This window comes from Nerophis lumbriciformis, linkage group LG18, assembly GCF_033978685.3.
Source record: "Nerophis lumbriciformis linkage group LG18, RoL_Nlum_v2.1, whole genome shotgun sequence".
Lineage (NCBI taxonomy): Eukaryota > Metazoa > Chordata > Actinopteri > Syngnathiformes > Syngnathidae > Nerophis > Nerophis lumbriciformis.
In genome coordinates this window covers 40,796,417-40,815,254 of record NC_084565.2, presented here as the reverse complement: position 1 = coordinate 40,815,254, position 18,838 = coordinate 40,796,417, and the positions used below count along the sequence as shown (strand labels likewise).

Below are 18,838 nucleotides of genomic sequence, written 5' to 3'. Positions count from 1 at the left end.
AGCTGTTACAGAACCTGGAGGTTCTGCTTCGGAGGCTGCGGAACCTCTTTCTAGAGTCCAGCAGTGAAAACAGTCCTTGCTGGGGGTGGGAGGAGTCTTTGCAGATCCTCACCACATTTAATTCAATACTTTAATGCCACTAAAAAAAATAATGCCCGTATATATATATATATATATATATATATATATATATATATATATATATATATATATATTAGAGATGCGCGGTTTGCGGGCACAACTGCGGAGTCCGCGGATTATCCGCGGATCGGGCGGATGAAATTTAAAACATTTTGATTTTATCCACGGGTCGGGTCGGGCGGTTGAAAAAAATAAAAAATAGATTTTAAATAGATTCAGGCGGGTGGCAGTTAAACCAATTGGTAAATATATATACATAGTTAAATGTTGTTACCCACATACGAAAAACGAGCAGGCACCTGCAGCATATGCCACAACAGAAGAAGAAAAAAAAGAAGAGATGGACACTTTTACGGAGCGGAGAAGGGACGCCTCGCCGGGGTCCGGGACCGAGGCCCCTTCCCCCGAGAGGGCCCCACCGGGAGCCGTAGCTGAGGCGATCCGCGAGAAGGGCCCGACGCACGTCCAGGGTCACCACCGCGCCCACCGCACCGACACCCCGCCTCGTCTGCCTTCGCCGGCGGCACGCGCAGCAGGTAAGCAGCTTACCTGCCCGCCACCCCCGTGGCCGGGGGCTCGTGACAGGGGTCACTCCGCGCGCTCCGCCCGCGCAGCTTACCTGCCCGCCACCCCTGTTGCCGGGGGCGCGTAACAGGGGTAACTCCGCGCGCAGTGCGCTCACGAAAGGGGTGGGGCTCACCCTGGTTGATATAGACAGCAGGACGGTGGCCATGGAAGTCGGAACCCGCTAAGGAGTGTGTAACAACCCACCTGCCGAATCAACTAGCCCTGAAAATGGATGGCGCTGGAGCGTCGGGCCCATATACCCGGCCGTCGCCGGCAGCGAGACGCGCTTGGAGGTGCGCTCAGCGCGGCTCCCATATGATTGCGCACTGCTGTGCGTCTGGGCCGTGACAGCGTGGCACGCGAATGTCTGTGCTGCATTGGATCAGTCTCCTTTCTTTAACAGGCAAAAGCTTTATAACCTCACTAATGCCTTGCATCGTCTATATTAGATATATAACAACGGGCGGGTGCGGGCGGATGCGGTTCTGGTCAAATGTTACATCGGGTGGATGGCGGATGGTTGACAACTTTCTGATGCGGTTGCGGATGAAATAATTGCCTATCCGCGCATCTCTAATATATATATATATATATATATATATATATATATATATATATGTATGTATATGTATATATATATATATATTTATATATGTGTATACATATATATATATATATATATATATATATATATATATATATATATATATATATATATACATACATACGTATACATATAAATATACATATACACACACATATATATATATATATATATATATATTTATATATATATAAATATATAAATACATATATACATAAATATACATATAAATACACATAAATATACATATAAATACACATAAATATATATATATATTTATATATGTGTGTGTGTATATATATACATACGTATACATATAAATATATATATATATATATATATATATATATATATACACATACATATACACACACATATATATATATATATATATATATATATATATATATATATATATATATATATATATGTGTGTGTGTGTGTCACATAGCGTGTGTATGCAAGGCGTCTTGCTCCTCCCACTACGCACCCTCCTGCAGACCTTTGCGTGCACCCCCCCCCCCCAAAAAAAAACATTTTTGTGTCAGCTTTCACGCATGACCAAGAAAAACAAAAAGGTCATGAAAAAGACATTAAAAGGACAATTTCCATCAAAGGCAAAAATTAAAAAAAAGTTTGTATTACGATGCTTTTATTTTCTTTCTATTTACTTTTGATAGATAGATAGATAGATAGATAGATAGATAGATAGATAGATAGATAGATAGATAGATAGATGGATAGTACTTTATTGATTCCTTCAGGAAAATTTAAATTCCAGCAGCAGTGTACAGAATTGAGATCGAGTTTAAAAAGTAAATAATGGGGGTATAAATGGAAACAGAATAGAAAAATATTACAATAAGAATAAAAATAAAAAGCAACAATGAGAATAAAAATATAACAGTAAAATAAGAATATATGTTCCCTTGCACATGTTTCATACTTATTTAGTTTCTTCTTTCCTTTTGGTAGTTTGGTTTCAACTCCCTCATTGAAGTTTGAAAATGGTAGCGGAAAATACTTCCAGTGTTCATTTTTTGCACAGGTGTTCTGATCGCCACAATGTGGTGTTGTTGGAATCCAGTTAGAACAACAAGAGCTCTGATTGGTCACTTTGTTATGACATCATTTCCTGACCAAGCAGTGGGCAAATGCAAAGTGGAAAGAGCTGCAACATTAAAGTGAGAGTCACTAACACAAGCGGGTCCAGAAACAAAGATTGTGGATGACTGACAAGAGGCTCACTCTCTCTGTCAAATAAACCTGCTGAGAGCACAGAGTGAGACCTCTGCATTCACTTTGACGTAGTCATTTATCTTTCAATGTGTTATCATCAGCCCATTTGTATTACTTTAAATTCCGGACTGTAAGCCGCTACTTTCTTTCGCTTTGAACCCTGCGGCTTATAAAACGGTGCCGCTGATTGATAATACAAGTAGTTTTTATTGACGCATGGAAAGGACCTTATGTTTATCGTTAGGATTTTATACCAATATCTATATTCCTTATCAATACCGGTACTCTTATCGATATTACTATAAATTCCGAACTATAACATGCTACTTTTTTCCCGATGTTTTGAACCCTGCGGCTTATAAAACGGTGCGGCTAATTTATAAATTTTTCTTTGCTGACAACCAGAAAGCAAATAGTTTTCCTTAAAGACATGCAAAAGTGTGTTACTGTTTGTGCTCTGGCGCCATATTTAGGACAAGTTCGCTTACTGCAGGTGCCGCAAGTGCTTTGAACCGGAAGTACCAGTGCCGTTCCATCCTCCGGCCGTCCGTAGCGTTCCTACTCGAAATAATTCTTCATTCATCCCTCCAAGCAATGTTTGTAGGTTTTACAATACAACTAAAACAATTCTTACTTACTAAACCGTCCCATGTGTGATGTCTGTAGGAGTGTTTTCATGCATATTTGTACCTGCTGTCGAATAAAGCTGGCGCCGTTAGCATTAGCTATCATGCTAACAAGTGTGTTAGTATTATTAACCAACAATAACATTATGTAATTACAAATTCCTCAGTAAATTCACCAAAACGTCAGTTTATTGTTATTGATTTTGTTTAGCTATCGCGGCTAGCGGGTCCATGACGATGGCTTCTGTTTTGTTTGATCAGCCGTTTTACTAACAATTAAGGTATGGAAATAAACATTTACAAAATATTTCCGCCGTATTAACTAATTTCACAAGTTTATTTATCCGCGACTTATAGTCCAGTGCGACTTATATATGGAAAATGTTTATTTTTCTAAAATTTAGTGGGTGGGGTAATTTTTTTAATGCCTATGGACTTGAAATGAAATGCTTTTAAGGCCTTAAGTTTTGCAAAATCCATAAAATTACTTTTAATGCTTTTTAAAACTAGTGAAAACCCTTTCAAATTCCTCAGTAAATTCACCAAAACGTCAGTTTATTGTTATTGATTTTGTTTAGCTTTCGCGGCTGGCGGGTCCATGACGGTGGCTTCTGTTTTGTTTGATCAGCCGTTTTACTGCACCGTTTGGAAACAATTAATGTATGGAAATAAACATTTACAAAATATTTCCACGTAAATAACTCTTTTCACAAGTTTAGTTATCCGCGACCTATAGTCCAGTGTGGCTTATATATGAAAAAATTTAATTTTTCAAAAATTTAGTGGGTGCAGTAATTTTTTAATGCCTCTGGACTTTAAATTAAAGGATTTTAAGGCCTTAAGTTTTGCAAAATCCATAAAATGACTTTTAATGCTTTTTAAAACCCGTGAAAACCCTTTCAAATTCCTCAGTAAATTCACCAAAACGCCAGTTCATTGTTATTAATTTTGTTTAGCTTCCGCAGCTAGCGGGTCCATGACGATGGCTTCTGTTTTGTTTGATCAGCCGTTTTACTGCACCGTTTGGAAACAATTAACGTATGGAAATAAACATTTACAAAATATTTCCGTGTAAATAACTCATTTCACAAGTTTAGTTATCCGCGACTTATAGTCCAGTGCGGCTTATATATGAAAAATTTAAATTTTTGTAAAATTTAGTGGGTGCAGTCATTTTTTTAATGCCTATGGACTTTGAATTAAAGGATTTTAAGGCCTTGAGTTTCGCAAAATCCATAAAATGACTTTTAATGCTTTTTAAAACCCGTGAAAACCCTTTCAAATTCCCCAGTAAATTCACCAAAACGCCAGTTTATTGTTATTAATTTGTTTAGCTTGCGTGACGTTGGCTTCTGTTTTATTTGATCAACCGTTTTACTGCACTGTTTGGAAACAATTACGGTATGGAAATAAACATTTACAAAATATTTCTGTGTAAATAACTAATTTCACAAGTTTAGTTATCCGCGACTTATAGTCCAGTGCGGCTTATATATGGACAATGTTCATTTTTCTAAAATGTTGTGGTTGCGATCATTTTTTTAATGCCTCTGGACTTTAAATTAAAGGATTTTAAGGCCTTAAGTTTTGCAAAATCCATAAAATGACTTTTAATGCTTTTTAAAACCCGTGAAAACCCATTCAAATTCCTCAGTAAATTCACCAAATCACCAGTTTATTGTTATTAATTTTGTTTAGCTTCCGCGGCTAGCGGGTCCATGAAGATAAATTCTGTTTTGTTCGATCAGCCGTTTTACTGCACCGTTTGGAAACTACTAAGGTATGGAAATAAACATTTACAAAATATTTCCGCGTAAATAACTCTTTTCACAAGTTTAGTTATCCGCAACCTATAGTCCAGTGCGGCTTATATATGAAAAAATTAAATTTTTCAAAAATTTAGTGGGTGCAGTAATTTTTTTAATGCCTCTGGACTTTAAATTATAGGATTTTAAGGCCTTAAGTTTTGCAAAATCCATAAAATGACTTTTAATGCTTTTTAAAACCCTTTCAAATTCCCCAGTAAATTCACCAAAACGCCAGTTTATGTTATTAATTTGTTTAGCTTACGTGACGTTGGCTTCTGTTTTGTTTGATCAGCCGTTTTACTGCATCGTTTGGAAACAATTACGGTATGGAAATAAACATTTACAAAATATTTCTGTGTAAATAACTAATTTCACAAGTTTAGTTATCCGCGACTTATAGTCCAGTGCGGCTTATATATGGAAAATGTTTATTTTTCTAAAATTTTGTGGTTGCGATCATTTTTTTAATGCCTCTGGACTTTAAATTAAAGGATTTTAAGGCCTTAAGTATTGCAAAATCCATAAAATGACTTTTAATGCTTTTTAAAACCGGTGAAAATCCTTTCAAATTCCTCAGTAAATTCACCAAATCATCAGTTTATTGTTATTAATTTTGTTTAGCTTCCGCAGCTAGCGGGTCCATGAATATAGCTTCTGTTTTGTTTGATCAGCCGTTTTACTGCACCGTTTGGACACAATTAACGTATGGAAATAAACATTTCCAAAATATTTCCGCGTACATAACTCATTTCACAAGTTTAGTTATCCGCGACTTATAGTCCAGTGCGGCTTATATATGAAAAATTTAAATTTTTGTAAAATTTAGTGGGTGCAGTCCTTTTTTTAATGCCTATGGACTTTGAATTAAAGGATTTTAAGGCCTTAAGTTTTGCAAAATCCACAAAATGACTTTTAATGCTTTTTAAAACCCGTGAAAACCCTTTCAAATTCCTCAGTAAATTCACCAAATCACCAGTTTATTGTTATTAATTTTGTTTAGCTTCCGCAGCTAGCGGGTCCATGAAGATAAATTCTGTTTTGTTTGATCAGCCGTTTTACTGAACCGTTTGGAAACAATTAATGTATGGAAATAAACATTTACAAAGTTTTTCCGCGAAAATAACTCATTTCACAAGTTTAGTTATCCGCGACTTATAGTCCAGTGCGGCTTATATATGGAAAATGTTTATTTTTCTAAAATGTTGTGGTTGCGATCATTTTTTTAATGCCTCTGGACTTTAAATTAAAGGATTTTAAGGCCTTAAGTTTCGCAAAATCCATAAAATGACTTTTAATGCTTTTTAAAACCCGTGAAAACCCTTTCAAATTCCTCAGTAAATTCACCAAATCACCAGTTTATTCTTATGAATTTTGTTTAGCTTCCGCGGCTAGCGGGTCCATGACGATGGCTTCTGTTTTGTTTGATCAGCCGTTTTACTGCACTGTTTGGAAACAATTAAGGTATGGACATAAACATTTACAAAATATTTCTGTGTAAATAACTAATTTCACAAGTTTATTTATCCGCGACTTATAGTCCAGTGCGGCTTATATATGAAAAATTTAAATTTTTGTAAAATTTAGTGGGTGCAGTCATTTTTTTTAATGCCTATGGACTTTAAATTAAAGGATTTTAAGGCCTTAAGTTTTGAAAAATCCATAAAATGACTTTTAATGCTTTTTAAAACCGGTGAAAATCCTTTCAAATTCCTCAGTAATTTTACCAAATCACCAGTTTATTGTTATTAATTTTGTTTAGCTTCCGCAGCTAGCGGGTCCATGAAGATAAATTCTGTTTTGTTTGATCAGCCGTTTTACTGCACCGTTTGGAAACTACTAAGGTATGGAAATAAACATTTACAAAATATTTCCGCGTAAATAACTCTTTTCACAAGTTTAGTTTTCCGCAACCTATCGTCCAGTGCGGCTTATATATGAAAAAATTAAATTTTTCAAAAATTTAGTGGGTGCAGTAATTTTTTTAATGCCTCTGGACTTTAAATTAAAGGATTTTAAGGCCTTAAGTTTCGCAAAATCCATAAAATGACTTTTAATGCTTTTTAAAACCCGTGAAAACCATTTCAAATTCCTCAGTAAATTCACCAAAACGCCAGTTTATTGTTATTAATTTGTTTAGCTTGCGTGACGTTGGCTTCTGTTTTGTTTGATCAGCTGTTTTACTGCACCGTTTGGAAACAATTACGGTATGGAAATAAACATTTACAAAATATTTCTGTGTAAATAACTAATTTCACAAGTTTATTTATCCGCGACTTATAGTCCAGTGCGGCTTATATATGGAAAATGTTTATTTTTCTAAAATGTTGTGGTTGCGATCATTTTTTTTAATGCCTCTGGACTTTAAATTAAAGGATTTTAAGGCCTTAAGTTTCGCAAAATCCACAAAATGACTTTTAATGCTTTTTAAAACCCGTGAAAGCCCTTTCAATTCCTCAGTAAATTCACCAAAACGCCAGTTTATTGTTATTAATTTGTTTGGCTTGCGTGACGTTGGCTTCTGTTTTGTTTGATCAGCCGTTTTACTGCACCGTTTGGAAACAATTAATGTATGGAAATAAACATTTACAAAATATTTCCGCGTAAATAACTCATTTCACAAGTTTAGTTATCCGTGACTTATAGTCCAGTGCGGCTTATAGTCCAGTGTGGCTTACATATGGAAAATGTTTATTTTTCTAAAATTTTGTGGTTGCGATCATTTTTTTAATGCCTCTGGACTTTAAATTAAAGGATTTTAAGGCCTTAAGTTTCGCAAAATCCATAAAATGACTTTTAATGCTTTTTAAAACCCGTGAAAACCCTTTCAAATTCCTCAGTAAATTCACCAAATCACCAGTTTATTGTTATTAATTTTGTTTAGCTTCCGCAGCTAGCGGTTCCTTGAAGATAAATTCTGTTTTGTTTGATCAGCCGTTTTACTGCACCGTTTGGAAACAATTAATGTATGGAAATAAACATTTACAAAATATTTCCGCGTAAATAACTCATTTCACAAGTTTATTTATCCGCGACTTATAGTCCAGTGCGACTTATATATGGAAAATGATTATTTTTCAAAAAATTAGTGGGTGGGGTCATTTTTTAATGCCTCTGGACTATAAATGAAATGCTTTTAAGGCCTTATGTTTAGCAAAATCCATAAAATGACTTTTAATGCTTTTTAAAACCCGTGAAAACCCTTTCAAATTCCTCAGTAAATTCACCAAAACGTCAGCTTATTGTTATTGATTTTGTTTAGCTATCACGGCTAGCGGGTCCATGACGATGGCTTCTGTTTTGTTTGATCAGCCGTTTTACTGCACCGTTTGGAAACAATTAATGTATGGAAATAAACATTTACAAAATATTTCCGCGTAAATAACTCTTTTCACAAGTTTAGGTATCCGCAACCTATAGTCCAGTGCGTCTTATATATGAAAAAATTAAATTTAGTGGGTGCAGTAATTTTTTTAATGCCTCTGGACTTTAAATTAAAGGATTTTAAGGCCTTAAGTTTTGCAAAATCCATAAAATGACTTTTAATGCTTTTTAAAACCCGTGAAAACCCTTTAAAATTCCTCAGTAAATTCACCAAATCACCAGTTTATTGTTATTGATTTTGTTTAGCTATCCCGGCTAGCGGGTCCATGACGATGGCTTCTGTTTTGTTTGATCAGCCGTTTTATTTTACTGCACTGTTTGGAAACTATTAAGGTATGTAAATAAACATTTACAAAATATTTCCGTGTAAATAACTCATTTCACAAGTTTAGCTATCCGCGACTTATAGTCCAGTGCGGTTTATATATGGAAAATGTAAATTTTTGTAAAATTTAGTGGGTGCAGTAATTTTTTTAATGCCTCTGGACTTTAAAGGATTTTAAGGCCTTAAGTATCGCAAAATCCATAAAATGACTTTTAATGCTTTTTAAAACCGGTGAAAACCCTTTCAAATTCCTCAGTAAATTCACCAAATCACCAGTTTATTGTTATTAATTTTGTTTAGCTTCCGCAGCTAGCGGGTCCATGAAGATAAATTCTGTTTTGTTTGATCAGCTGTTTTACTGCACCGTTTGGAAACAATTAATGTATGGAAATAAACATTTACAAAGTATTTCCGCGTAAATAACTAATTTCACAAGTTTAGTTATCCGCGACTTATAGTCCAGTGCGGCTTATATATGAAAAAATTAAATTTTTCAAAAATTTAGTGGGTGCAGTAATTTTTTTAATGCCTCTGGACTTTAAATTAAAGGATTTTAAGGCCTTAAGTTTTGCAAAATCCATAAAATGACTTTTAATGCTTTTTAAAACCCGTGAAAACCCTTTCAAATTCCCCAGTAAATTCACCAAAACGCCAGTTTATTGTTATTCATTTGTTTAGCTTGCGTGACGTTGGCTTCTGTTTTGTTTGATCAGCCGTTTTACTGCACCGTTTGGAAACAATTACGGTATGGAAATAAACATTTACAAAATATTTCTGTGTAAATAACTAATTTCACAAGTTTAGTTATCCGCGGCTTATATATGGAAAATGTTTATTTTTCTAAAATTTTGTGGTTGCGATCATTTTTTTAATGCCTCTGGACTTTAAATTAAAGGATTTTAAGGCCTTAAGTTTCGCAAAATCCATAAAATGACTTTTAATGCTTTTTAAAACCCGTGAAAACCATTTCAAATTCCTCAGTAAATTCACCAAATCACCAGTTTATTGTTATTAATTTTGTTTAGCTTCCGCAGCTAGCGGGTCCATGAAGATAAATTCTGTTTTGTTTGATCAGCCGTTTTACTGCACCGTTTGGAAACAATTAATGTATGGAAATAAACATTTACAAAATATTTCCGCGTAAATAACTCATTTCACAAGTTTGGTTATCCGCGACCTATAGTCCAGTGCGGCTTTTATATGAAAAATTTAAATTTTTGTAAAATTTAGTGGGTGCAGTCATTTTTTTAATGCCTATGGACTTTGAATTAAAGAATTTTAAGGCCTTAAGTATTGCAAAATCCATAAAATGACTTTTAATGCTTTTTAAAACCCGTGAAAACCCTTTCAAATTCCTCAGTAAATTCACCAAATCACCAGTTTATTGTTATTAATTTTGTTTAGCTTCCGCAGCTAGCGGGTCCATGAAGATAAATTCTGTTTTGTTTGATCAGCCGTTTTACTGCACCGTTTGGAAACAATTACGGTATGGAAATAAACATTTACAAAATATTTCTGTGTAAATAACTAATTTCACAAGTTTAGTTATCCGCGACTTATAGTCCAGTGCGGCTTATATATGGAAAATGTTTATTTTTCAAAAATTTAGTGGTTGCGATCATTTTTTTTAATGCCTCTGGACTTTAAATTAAAGGATTTTAAGGCCTTAAGTTTCGCAAAATCCATAAAATGACTTTTAATGCTTTTTAAAACTAGTGAAAACCCTTTCAAATTCCTCAGTAAATTCACCAAAATGCCAGTTTATTGTTATTAATTTTGTTTAGCTTGTGTGACGTTGGCTTCTGTTTTGTTTGATCAGCCGTTTTACTGCACCGTTTGGAAACAATTACGGTATGGAAATAAACATTTACAAAATATTTCTGTGTAAATAACTAATTTCACAAGTTTAGTTATCCGCGACTTATAGTCCAGTGCGGCTTGTATATGGAAAATGTTTATTTTCTAAAATGTTGTGGTTGCGATCATTTTTTTAATGCCTCTGGACTTTAAATTAAAGGATTTTAAGACCTTAAGTTTTGCAAAATCCACAAAATGACTTTTAATGCTTTTTAAAACCCGTGAAAACCCTTTCAAATTCCTCAGTAAATTCACCAATTTTGTTTAGATTTCCGCGGCTAGCGGGTCCATGAAGATAAATTCTGTTTTGTTTGATCAGCCGTTTTACTGCACCGTTTGGAAACAATTAATGTATGGAAATAAACATTTACAAAATATTTCCGCGTACATAACTCATTTCACAAGTTTAGTTATCCGCAACCTATAGTCCAGTGCGGCTTATATATGAAAAAAATTAAATTTTTCAAAAATTTAGTGGGTGCAGTAATTTTTTTAATGCCTCTGGACTTTAAATTATAGGATTTTAAGGCCTTAAGTTTTGCAAAATCCATAAAATGACTTTTAATGCTTTTTAAAACCCGTGAAAAACCCTTTCAAATTCCTCAGTAAATTCACCAATTTTGTTTAGCTTCCGCGGCTAGCGGGTCCATGAAGATAAATTCTGTTTTGTTTGATCAGCCGTTTTACTGCACCGTTTGGAAACAATTAATGTATGGACATAAACATTTACAAAATATTTCCGCGTAAATAACTCATTTCACAAGTTTAGTTATCCGCGACTTATAGTCCAGTGCGACTTATATATGAAAAAACTAAATTTTTCTAAAATTTAGTGGGTGCAGTAATTTTTTAAAGCCTCAGGACTTTAAATTAAATGATTTTAAGGCCTTAAGTTTTGCAAAATCCATAAAATTACTTTTAATGCTTTTTAAAACCCGTGAAAACCCTTTCAAATTCCTCAGTAAATTCACCAATTTTGTTTAGCTTCCGCGGCTAGCGGGTCCATGAAGATAAATTATGTTTTGTTTGATCAGCCGTTTTACTGCACCGTTTGGAAACAATTAATGTATGGAAATAAACATTTACAAAATATTTCCGCGTACATAACTCATTTCACAAGTTTAGTTATCCGCAACCTATAGTCCAGTGCGGCTTATATATGAAAAAACTACATTTTTCTAAAATTTAGTGGGTGCAGTAATTTTTTAAAGCCTCAGGACTTTAAATGAAAGGATTTTAAGGCCTTAAGTTTTGCAAAATCCATAAAATGACTTTTAATGCTTTTTAAAACCGGTGAAAACCCTTTCAAATTCCTCAGTAAATTCACCAATTTTGTTTAGATTTCCGCGGCTAGCGGGTCCATGAAGATAAATTCTGTTTTGTTTGATCAGCCGTTTTACTGCACCGTTTGGAAACAATTAATGTATGGAAATAAACATTTACAAAATATTTCCGCGTACATAACTCATTTCACAAGTTTAGTTATCCGCAACCTATAGTCCAGTGCGGCTTATATATGAAAAATTTTAATTTTTGTAAAATTTAGTGGGTGCAGTAATTTTTTTAATGCCTCTGGACTTTAAATTAAAGGATTTTAAGACCTTAAGTTTTGCAAAATCCACAAAATGACTTTTAATGCTTTTTAAAACCGGTGAAAACCCTTTCAAATTCCTCAGTAAATTCACCAATTTTGTTTAGATTTCCGCGGCTAGCGGGTCCATGACGATGACTTCTGTTTTGTTTGATCAGCCGTTTTACTGCACCGTTTGGAAACAATTAATGTATGGAAATAAACATTTACAAAATATTTCCGTGTACATAACTCATTTCACAAGTTTAGTTATCCGCAACCTATAGTCCAGTGCGGCTTATATATGAAAAAACTACATTTTTCTAAAATTTAGTGGGTGCAGTAATTTTTTTTAAAGCCTCTGGATGATTTTAAGGGCTTAAAATTTTGCAAAATCCATAAATGTAATGCTTTTTAAAACCGGTGAAAACCCTTTCAAACAGGACAAGACTTAGAGAACTACACACATTCTGTCAATGTCCAGCAAAAAAAAGCAGCCGTGGACGGACGGCAGGAACCCGAGCAGACCCGGCCTGAGGGAGGGGGTTTGGGGGTGGGGTGTGGGGGGGGTCATTAAAAGAGGTGTGGCCTGATTGTATCAACATCAACACGCCATTAAAGCAATTACCAGCCCGCCACCAAACAGCAGCGCCCGACATTGTCCGCTTCTGGAGGCCGTGTCGGCTCCCGGGAGGCCTGCGACTGGGGGGCTGGGGGGGGGTTAGATGGCGCAACCTGATCCCTGGCTCTGTGGCTCAGTGGAAGGATTGAGCCGGACAGCACTTAAGACCCCCCCCCCCCGCTCAACAACAGGTTGAAAGACACACCTGCTGAACGCAAACCTGCAATCTGAGAAAAAACTTCTCACCTTTGCACCAAAGACCAAAACCCCAAAAGAGACACTGAGCTAGCGGTGTGCAACCGGCGGCAAACGAGCTCGCCGGTTTAGCCGCCGTCAATCACAGCGCTTCGCTTTCACACACCCCCCGTTTCGCTTTTGGACGATTTAAGGTAGAAATCGAACAAAGGGACAACCCCAAATAAAATGCATCAACTCCCATTCAAAGTTTGCCAAAAGGAAGGCGGTGGCGACCCCGCGGGCTTACCTCGCTGTACGGCGTGCTGGTGCCCGTCTCCAGGTACAACATGTTGGCGCTGAGATTGAGCAGAGCGGCTGCTGTTTGCTCCACCGGCTCCAGGGTTACCGCCAAAAAAATCTCTTCTCCGCACTCGACGGGAGGTTGGATGGCGAGACTACGTGGGACAGGCGGGAAGATCCTGCAGGATCCATGGGAGGGCTGCTATATAGCCTGTGGGGGGGAGGGGCCTAAGGAGCCACCTGTGAGGTACCTGACTGAGTCCACACCCATCTCAGCGAGGAGAGGCTCCAGCACATTCCTCCACACGGCAAACCAAGACCGAGCGGGTGACCTTTGGCGTCACAATCCTTCAGCTTGACTGCGTGCTGCCAGAACCAGGACCAGGACTGAACCATCCAGCAGGAAGAACCGATCCGTGGCAACAAAAGGTCCAGTAACCACGAGAGGCGGCAGACACTAGTTTTGATGCTAGTTAGCATACCAATGAACCCCCCAGACCCCCGAGCTATGGAGGGCAACAACAATGTGACTCCTCCAGACGTCTTGTAGCCATCACAGATGACCACTGGAGATTTGTTTGGGGAGTTAGCTGCTGGTCATTAGCCTTCTATGCAAGCTGCCATTTATTAGCGTTCTCTGCTAGCTGCCAGGTATTAGCATTCTATGCAAGCTGTTGGTCATTAGCGTTTAATTCTAGCTGTCGGTCATTAGCCTTCTATGCTAGCTGACAGTTTTTAGCGTTCAATGCAAGCTGTTGGTCATTAGCGTTTAATTCCACCTGTCGGTCATTAGCCTTCTATGCTAGCTGCCAGTTATTATCGTTCTATGCAAGCTGCCGGTCATTAGGGTTTAATTTTAGCTGTCGGTCATTAGCCTCCTATACTAGCTGCCATTTATTAGCGTTTTCTGCCAGCTGTTGGTCATTGGTGTTCTCTGCTAGCTGCCAGTTATTAGCGTTCTCTGCTAGCTGCCAGTTATTAGCGTTCTATGCAAGCTGCCGGTCATTAGGGTTTAATTCTAGCTGTCGGTCATTAGCCTTCTATGCTAGCTGCCTGTTATTAGCGTTCTATGCAAGCTGTTGGTCATTAGCATTTAATTCTAGCTGTCGGTCATTAGCCTTCTATGCTAGCTGCTGGTTATTAGCCTTCTATGCTAGCTGCCAGTTTTTAGCGTTCTATGCAAGCTGTTGGTCATTAGTGTTTAATTCTAGCTGTCGGTCATCAGCCTTCTATGCTAGCTGCCGGTCAATAGCGTCCTATACTAGCTGCCAGTTACTAGCGTTCTATGCTAGCTGTTGGTCATTAGCCTACTATGCTAGCTGTCGGTCATTAGCCTTCTATGCTAGCTGGCAGTTATTAGCGTTCTATGCAAGCTGTTGGTCATTAGCGTTTAATTCTAGCTGTCAGTCATTAGCCTTCTATGCTAGCTGCCAGTTATTAGCCTTCTATGCTAGCTGCCGGTCATTAGCCTTCTATGCTAGCTGCCAGTTATTAGCGTTCTATGCAAGCTGTTGGTCATTAGCGTTTAATTCTAGCTGTCGGTCATTAGCCTTCTATGCTAGCTGCCAGTTATTAGCTTTCTATGCTAGCTGCCGGTCATTAGCGTTTAATTCTAGCTGTCGGTCATTAGCCTTCTATGCTAGCTGCCAGTTATTAGCGTTCTATGCTAGCTGCTGGTTATTAGCCTTCTATGCTAGCTGCCAGTTTTTAGCGTTCTATGCAAGCTGTTGGTCATTAGCATTTAATTCTAGCTGTTGGTCATTAGCCTTCTATGCTAGCTGCCAGTTATTAGCGTCTATGCAAGCTGCCGGTCATTAGCCTTCTATGCTAGCTGCCAGTTATTAGCGTTCTATGCAAGCTGTTGGTCATTAGCGTTTAATTCTAGCTGTCGGTCATTAGCCTTCTATGCCAGCTGCCAGTTATTAGCCCTCTATGCTAGCTGCCAGTTATTAGCCTTCTATGCTAGCAGCCAGTTATTATCGTTCTATGCAAACTGCCGGTCATTAGGGTTTAATTTTAGCTGTCGGTCATTAGCCTCCTATACTAGCTGCCATTTATTAGCGTTCTCTGCCAGCTGTTGGTCATTGGTGTTCTCTGCTAGCTGCCAGTTATTAGCGTTCTCTGCTAGCTGCCAGTTATTAGCGTTCTATGCAAGCTGCCGGTCATTAGGGTTTAATTCTAGCTGTCGGTCATTAGCCTTCTATGCTAGCTGCCAGTTATTAGCGTTCTATGCAAGCTGCCGGTCATTAGGGTTTAATTCTAGCTGTCGGTCATTAGCCTTCTATGCTAGCTGCCTGTTATTAGCGTTCTATGCAAGCTGTTGGTCATTAGCATTTAATTCTAGCTGTCGGTCATTAGCCTTCTATGCTAGCTGCTGGTTATTAGCCTTCTATGCTAGCTGCCAGTTTTTAGCGTTCTATGCAAGCTGTTGGTCATTAGTGTTTAATTCTAGCTGTCGGTCATCAGCCTTCTATGCTAGCTGCCGGTCAATAGCGTCCTATACTAGCTGCCAGTTACTAGCGTTCTATGCTAGCTGTTGGTCATTAGCCTACTATGCTAGCTGTCGGTCATTAGCCTTCTATGCTAGCTGGCAGTTATTAGCGTTCTATGCAAGCTGTTGGTCATTAGCGTTTAATTCTAGCTGTCAGTCATTAGCCTTCTATGCTAGCTGCCAGTTATTAGCCTTCTATGCTAGCTGCCGGTCATTAGCCTTCTATGCTAGCTGCCAGTTATTAGCGTTCTATGCTAGCTGTTGGTCATTAGCGTTTAATTCTAGCTGTCGGTCATTAGCCTTCTATGCTAGCTGCCAGTTATTAGCTTTCTATGCTAGCTGCCGGTCATTAGCGTTTAATTCTAGCTGTCGGTCATTAGCCTTCTATGCTAGCTACCAGTTATTAGCGTTCTATGCTAGCTGCTGGTTATTAGCCTTCTATGCTAGCTGCCGGTCATTAGCCTTCTATGCTAGCTGCCAGTTATTAGCGTTCTATGCAAGCTGTTGGTCATTAGCGTTTAATTCTAGCTGTCGGTCATTAGCCTTCTATGCTAGCTGCCAGTTATTAGCTTTCTATGCTAGCTGCCGGTCATTAGCGTTTAATTCTAGCTGTCGGTCATTAGCCTTCTATGCTAGCTACCAGTTATTAGCGTTCTATGCTAGCTGCTGGTTATTAGCCTTCTATGCTAGCTGCCAGTTTTTAGCGTTCTATGCAAGCTGTTGGTCATTAGCATTTAATTCTAGCTGTTGGTCATTAGCCTTCTATGCTAGCTGCCAGTTATTAGCGTCTATGCAAGCTGCCGGTCATTAGCCTTCTATGCTAGCTGCCAGTTATTAGCGTTCTATGCAAGCTGTTGGTCATTAGCGTTTAATTCTAGCTGTCGGTCATTAGCCTTCTATGCCAGCTGCCAGTTATTAGCCCTCTATGCTAGCTGCCAGTTATTAGCCTTCTATGCTAGCAGCCAGTTATTATCGTTCTATGCAAACTGCCGGTCATTAGGGTTTAATTTTAGCTGTCGGTCATTAGCCTCCTATACTAGCTGCCATTTATTAGCGTTCTCTGCCAGCTGTTGGTCATTGGTGTTCTCTGCTAGCTGCCAGTTATTAGCGTTCTCTGCTAGCTGCCAGTTATTAGCGTTCTATGCAAGCTGCCGGTCATTAGGGTTTAATTCTAGCTGTCGGTCATTAGCCTTCTATGCTAGCTGCCAGTTATTAGCGTTCTATGCAAGCTGCCGGTCATTAGGGTTTAATTCTAGCTGTCGGTCATTAGCCTTCTATGCTAGCTGCCAGTTATTAGCGTTCTATGCAAGCTGCCGGTCATTAGGGTTTAATTCTAGCTGTCGGTCATTAGCCTTCTATGCTAGCTGCCTGTTATTAGCGTTCTATGCAAGCTGTTGGTCATTAGCATTTAATTCTAGCTGTCGGTCATTAGCCTTCTATGCTAGCTGCCTGTTATTAGCGTTCTATGCAAGCTGTTGGTCATTAGCATTTAATTCTAGCTGTCGGTCATTAGCCTTCTATGCTAGCTGCTGGTCATTAGCCTTCTATGCTAGCTGCCAGTTATTAGCGTTCTATGCAAGCTGTTGGTCATTAGCGTTTAATTCTAGCTGTCGGTCATTAGCCTTCTATGCTAGCTGCTGGTTATTAGCCTTCTATGCTAGCTGCCAGTTTTTAGCGTTCTATGCAAGCTGTTGGTCATTAGTGTTTAATTCTAGCTGTCGGTCATCAGCCTTCTATGCTAGCTGCCAGTTATTAGCGTTCTATGCAAGCTGCCGGTCATTAGGGTTTAATTCTAGCTGTCGGTCATTAGCCTTCTATGCTAGCTGCCTGTTATTAGCGTTCTATGCAAGCTGTTGGTCATTAGCATTTAATTCTAGCTGTCGGTCATTAGCCTTCTATGCTAGCTGCCTGTTATTAGCGTTCTATGCAAGCTGTTGGTCATTAGCATTTAATTCTAGCTGTCGGTCATTAGCCTTCTATGCTAGCTGCCTGTTATTAGCGTTCTATGCAAGCTGTTGGTCATTAGCATTTAATTCTAGCTGTCGGTCATTAGCCTTCTATGCTAGCTGCTGGTCATTAGCCTTCTATGCTAGCTGCCAGTTATTAGCGTTCTATGCAAGCTGTTGGTCATTAGCGTTTAATTCTAGCTGTCGGTCATTAGCCTTCTATGCTAGCTGCTGGTTATTAGCCTTCTATGCTAGCTGCCAGTTTTTAGCGTTCTATGCAAGCTGTTGGTCATTAGCGTTTAATTCTAGCTGTCGGTCATTAGCCTTCTATGCCAGCTGCCAGTTATTAGCCCTCTATGCTAGCTGCCAGTTATTAGCCTTCTATGCTAGCAGCCAGTTATTATCGTTCTATGCAAACTGCCGGTCATTAGGGTTTAATTTTAGCTGTCGGTCATTAGCCTCCTATACTAGCTGCCATTTATTAGCGTTCTCTGCCAGCTGTTGGTCATTGGTGTTCTCTGCTAGCTGCCAGTTATTAGCGTTCTCTGCTAGCTGCCAGTTATTAGCGTTCTATGCAAGCTGCCGGTCATTAGGGTTTAATTCTAGCTGTCGGTCATTAGCCTTCTATGCTAGCTGCCAGTTATTAGCGTTCTATGCAAGCTGCCGGTCATTAGGGTTTAATTCTAGCTGTCGGTCATTAGCCTTCTATGCTAGCTGCCAGTTATTAGCGTTCTATGCAAGCTGCCGGTCATTAGGGTTTAATTCTAGCTGTCGGTCATTAGCCTTCTATGCTAGCTGCCTGTTATTAGCGTTCTATGCAAGCTGTTGGTCATTAGCATTTAATTCTAGCTGTCGGTCATTAGCCTTCTATGCTAGCTGCCTGTTATTAGCGTTCTATGCAAGCTGTTGGTCATTAGCATTTAATTCTAGCTGTCGGTCATTAGCCTTCTATGCTAGCTGCTGGTCATTAGCCTTCTATGCTAGCTGCCAGTTATTAGCGTTCTATGCAAGCTGTTGGTCATTAGCGTTTAATTCTAGCTGTCGGTCATTAGCCTTCTATGCTAGCTGCTGGTTATTAGCCTTCTATGCTAGCTGCCAGTTTTTAGCGTTCTATGCAAGCTGTTGGTCATTAGTGTTTAATTCTAGCTGTCGGTCATCAGCCTTCTATGCTAGCTGCCGGTCAA

At 38.5% G+C, this 18,838-nt stretch overlaps 1 protein-coding gene across 3 annotated transcripts in view; it reads right to left on the bottom strand.

The window, feature by feature from the left end:
- Nucleotides 1-13,377, bottom strand: part of LOC133617966 (tumor protein 63) — a 109,109-nt gene extending 95,732 nt beyond the window's left edge. For all 3 annotated transcript variants that reach the window (XM_061978398.2, XM_061978400.2, XM_061978401.2), the window contains exon 1: nt 13,225-13,377. In XM_061978398.2, coding sequence (XP_061834382.1) covers nt 13,225-13,266 — 42 coding nt within the window. In that variant the 5' untranslated portion in view covers nt 13,267-13,377. The remainder of the gene's footprint in view (nt 1-13,224) is intronic.
- Nucleotides 13,378-18,838: the final 5,461 nt, after the last annotated feature.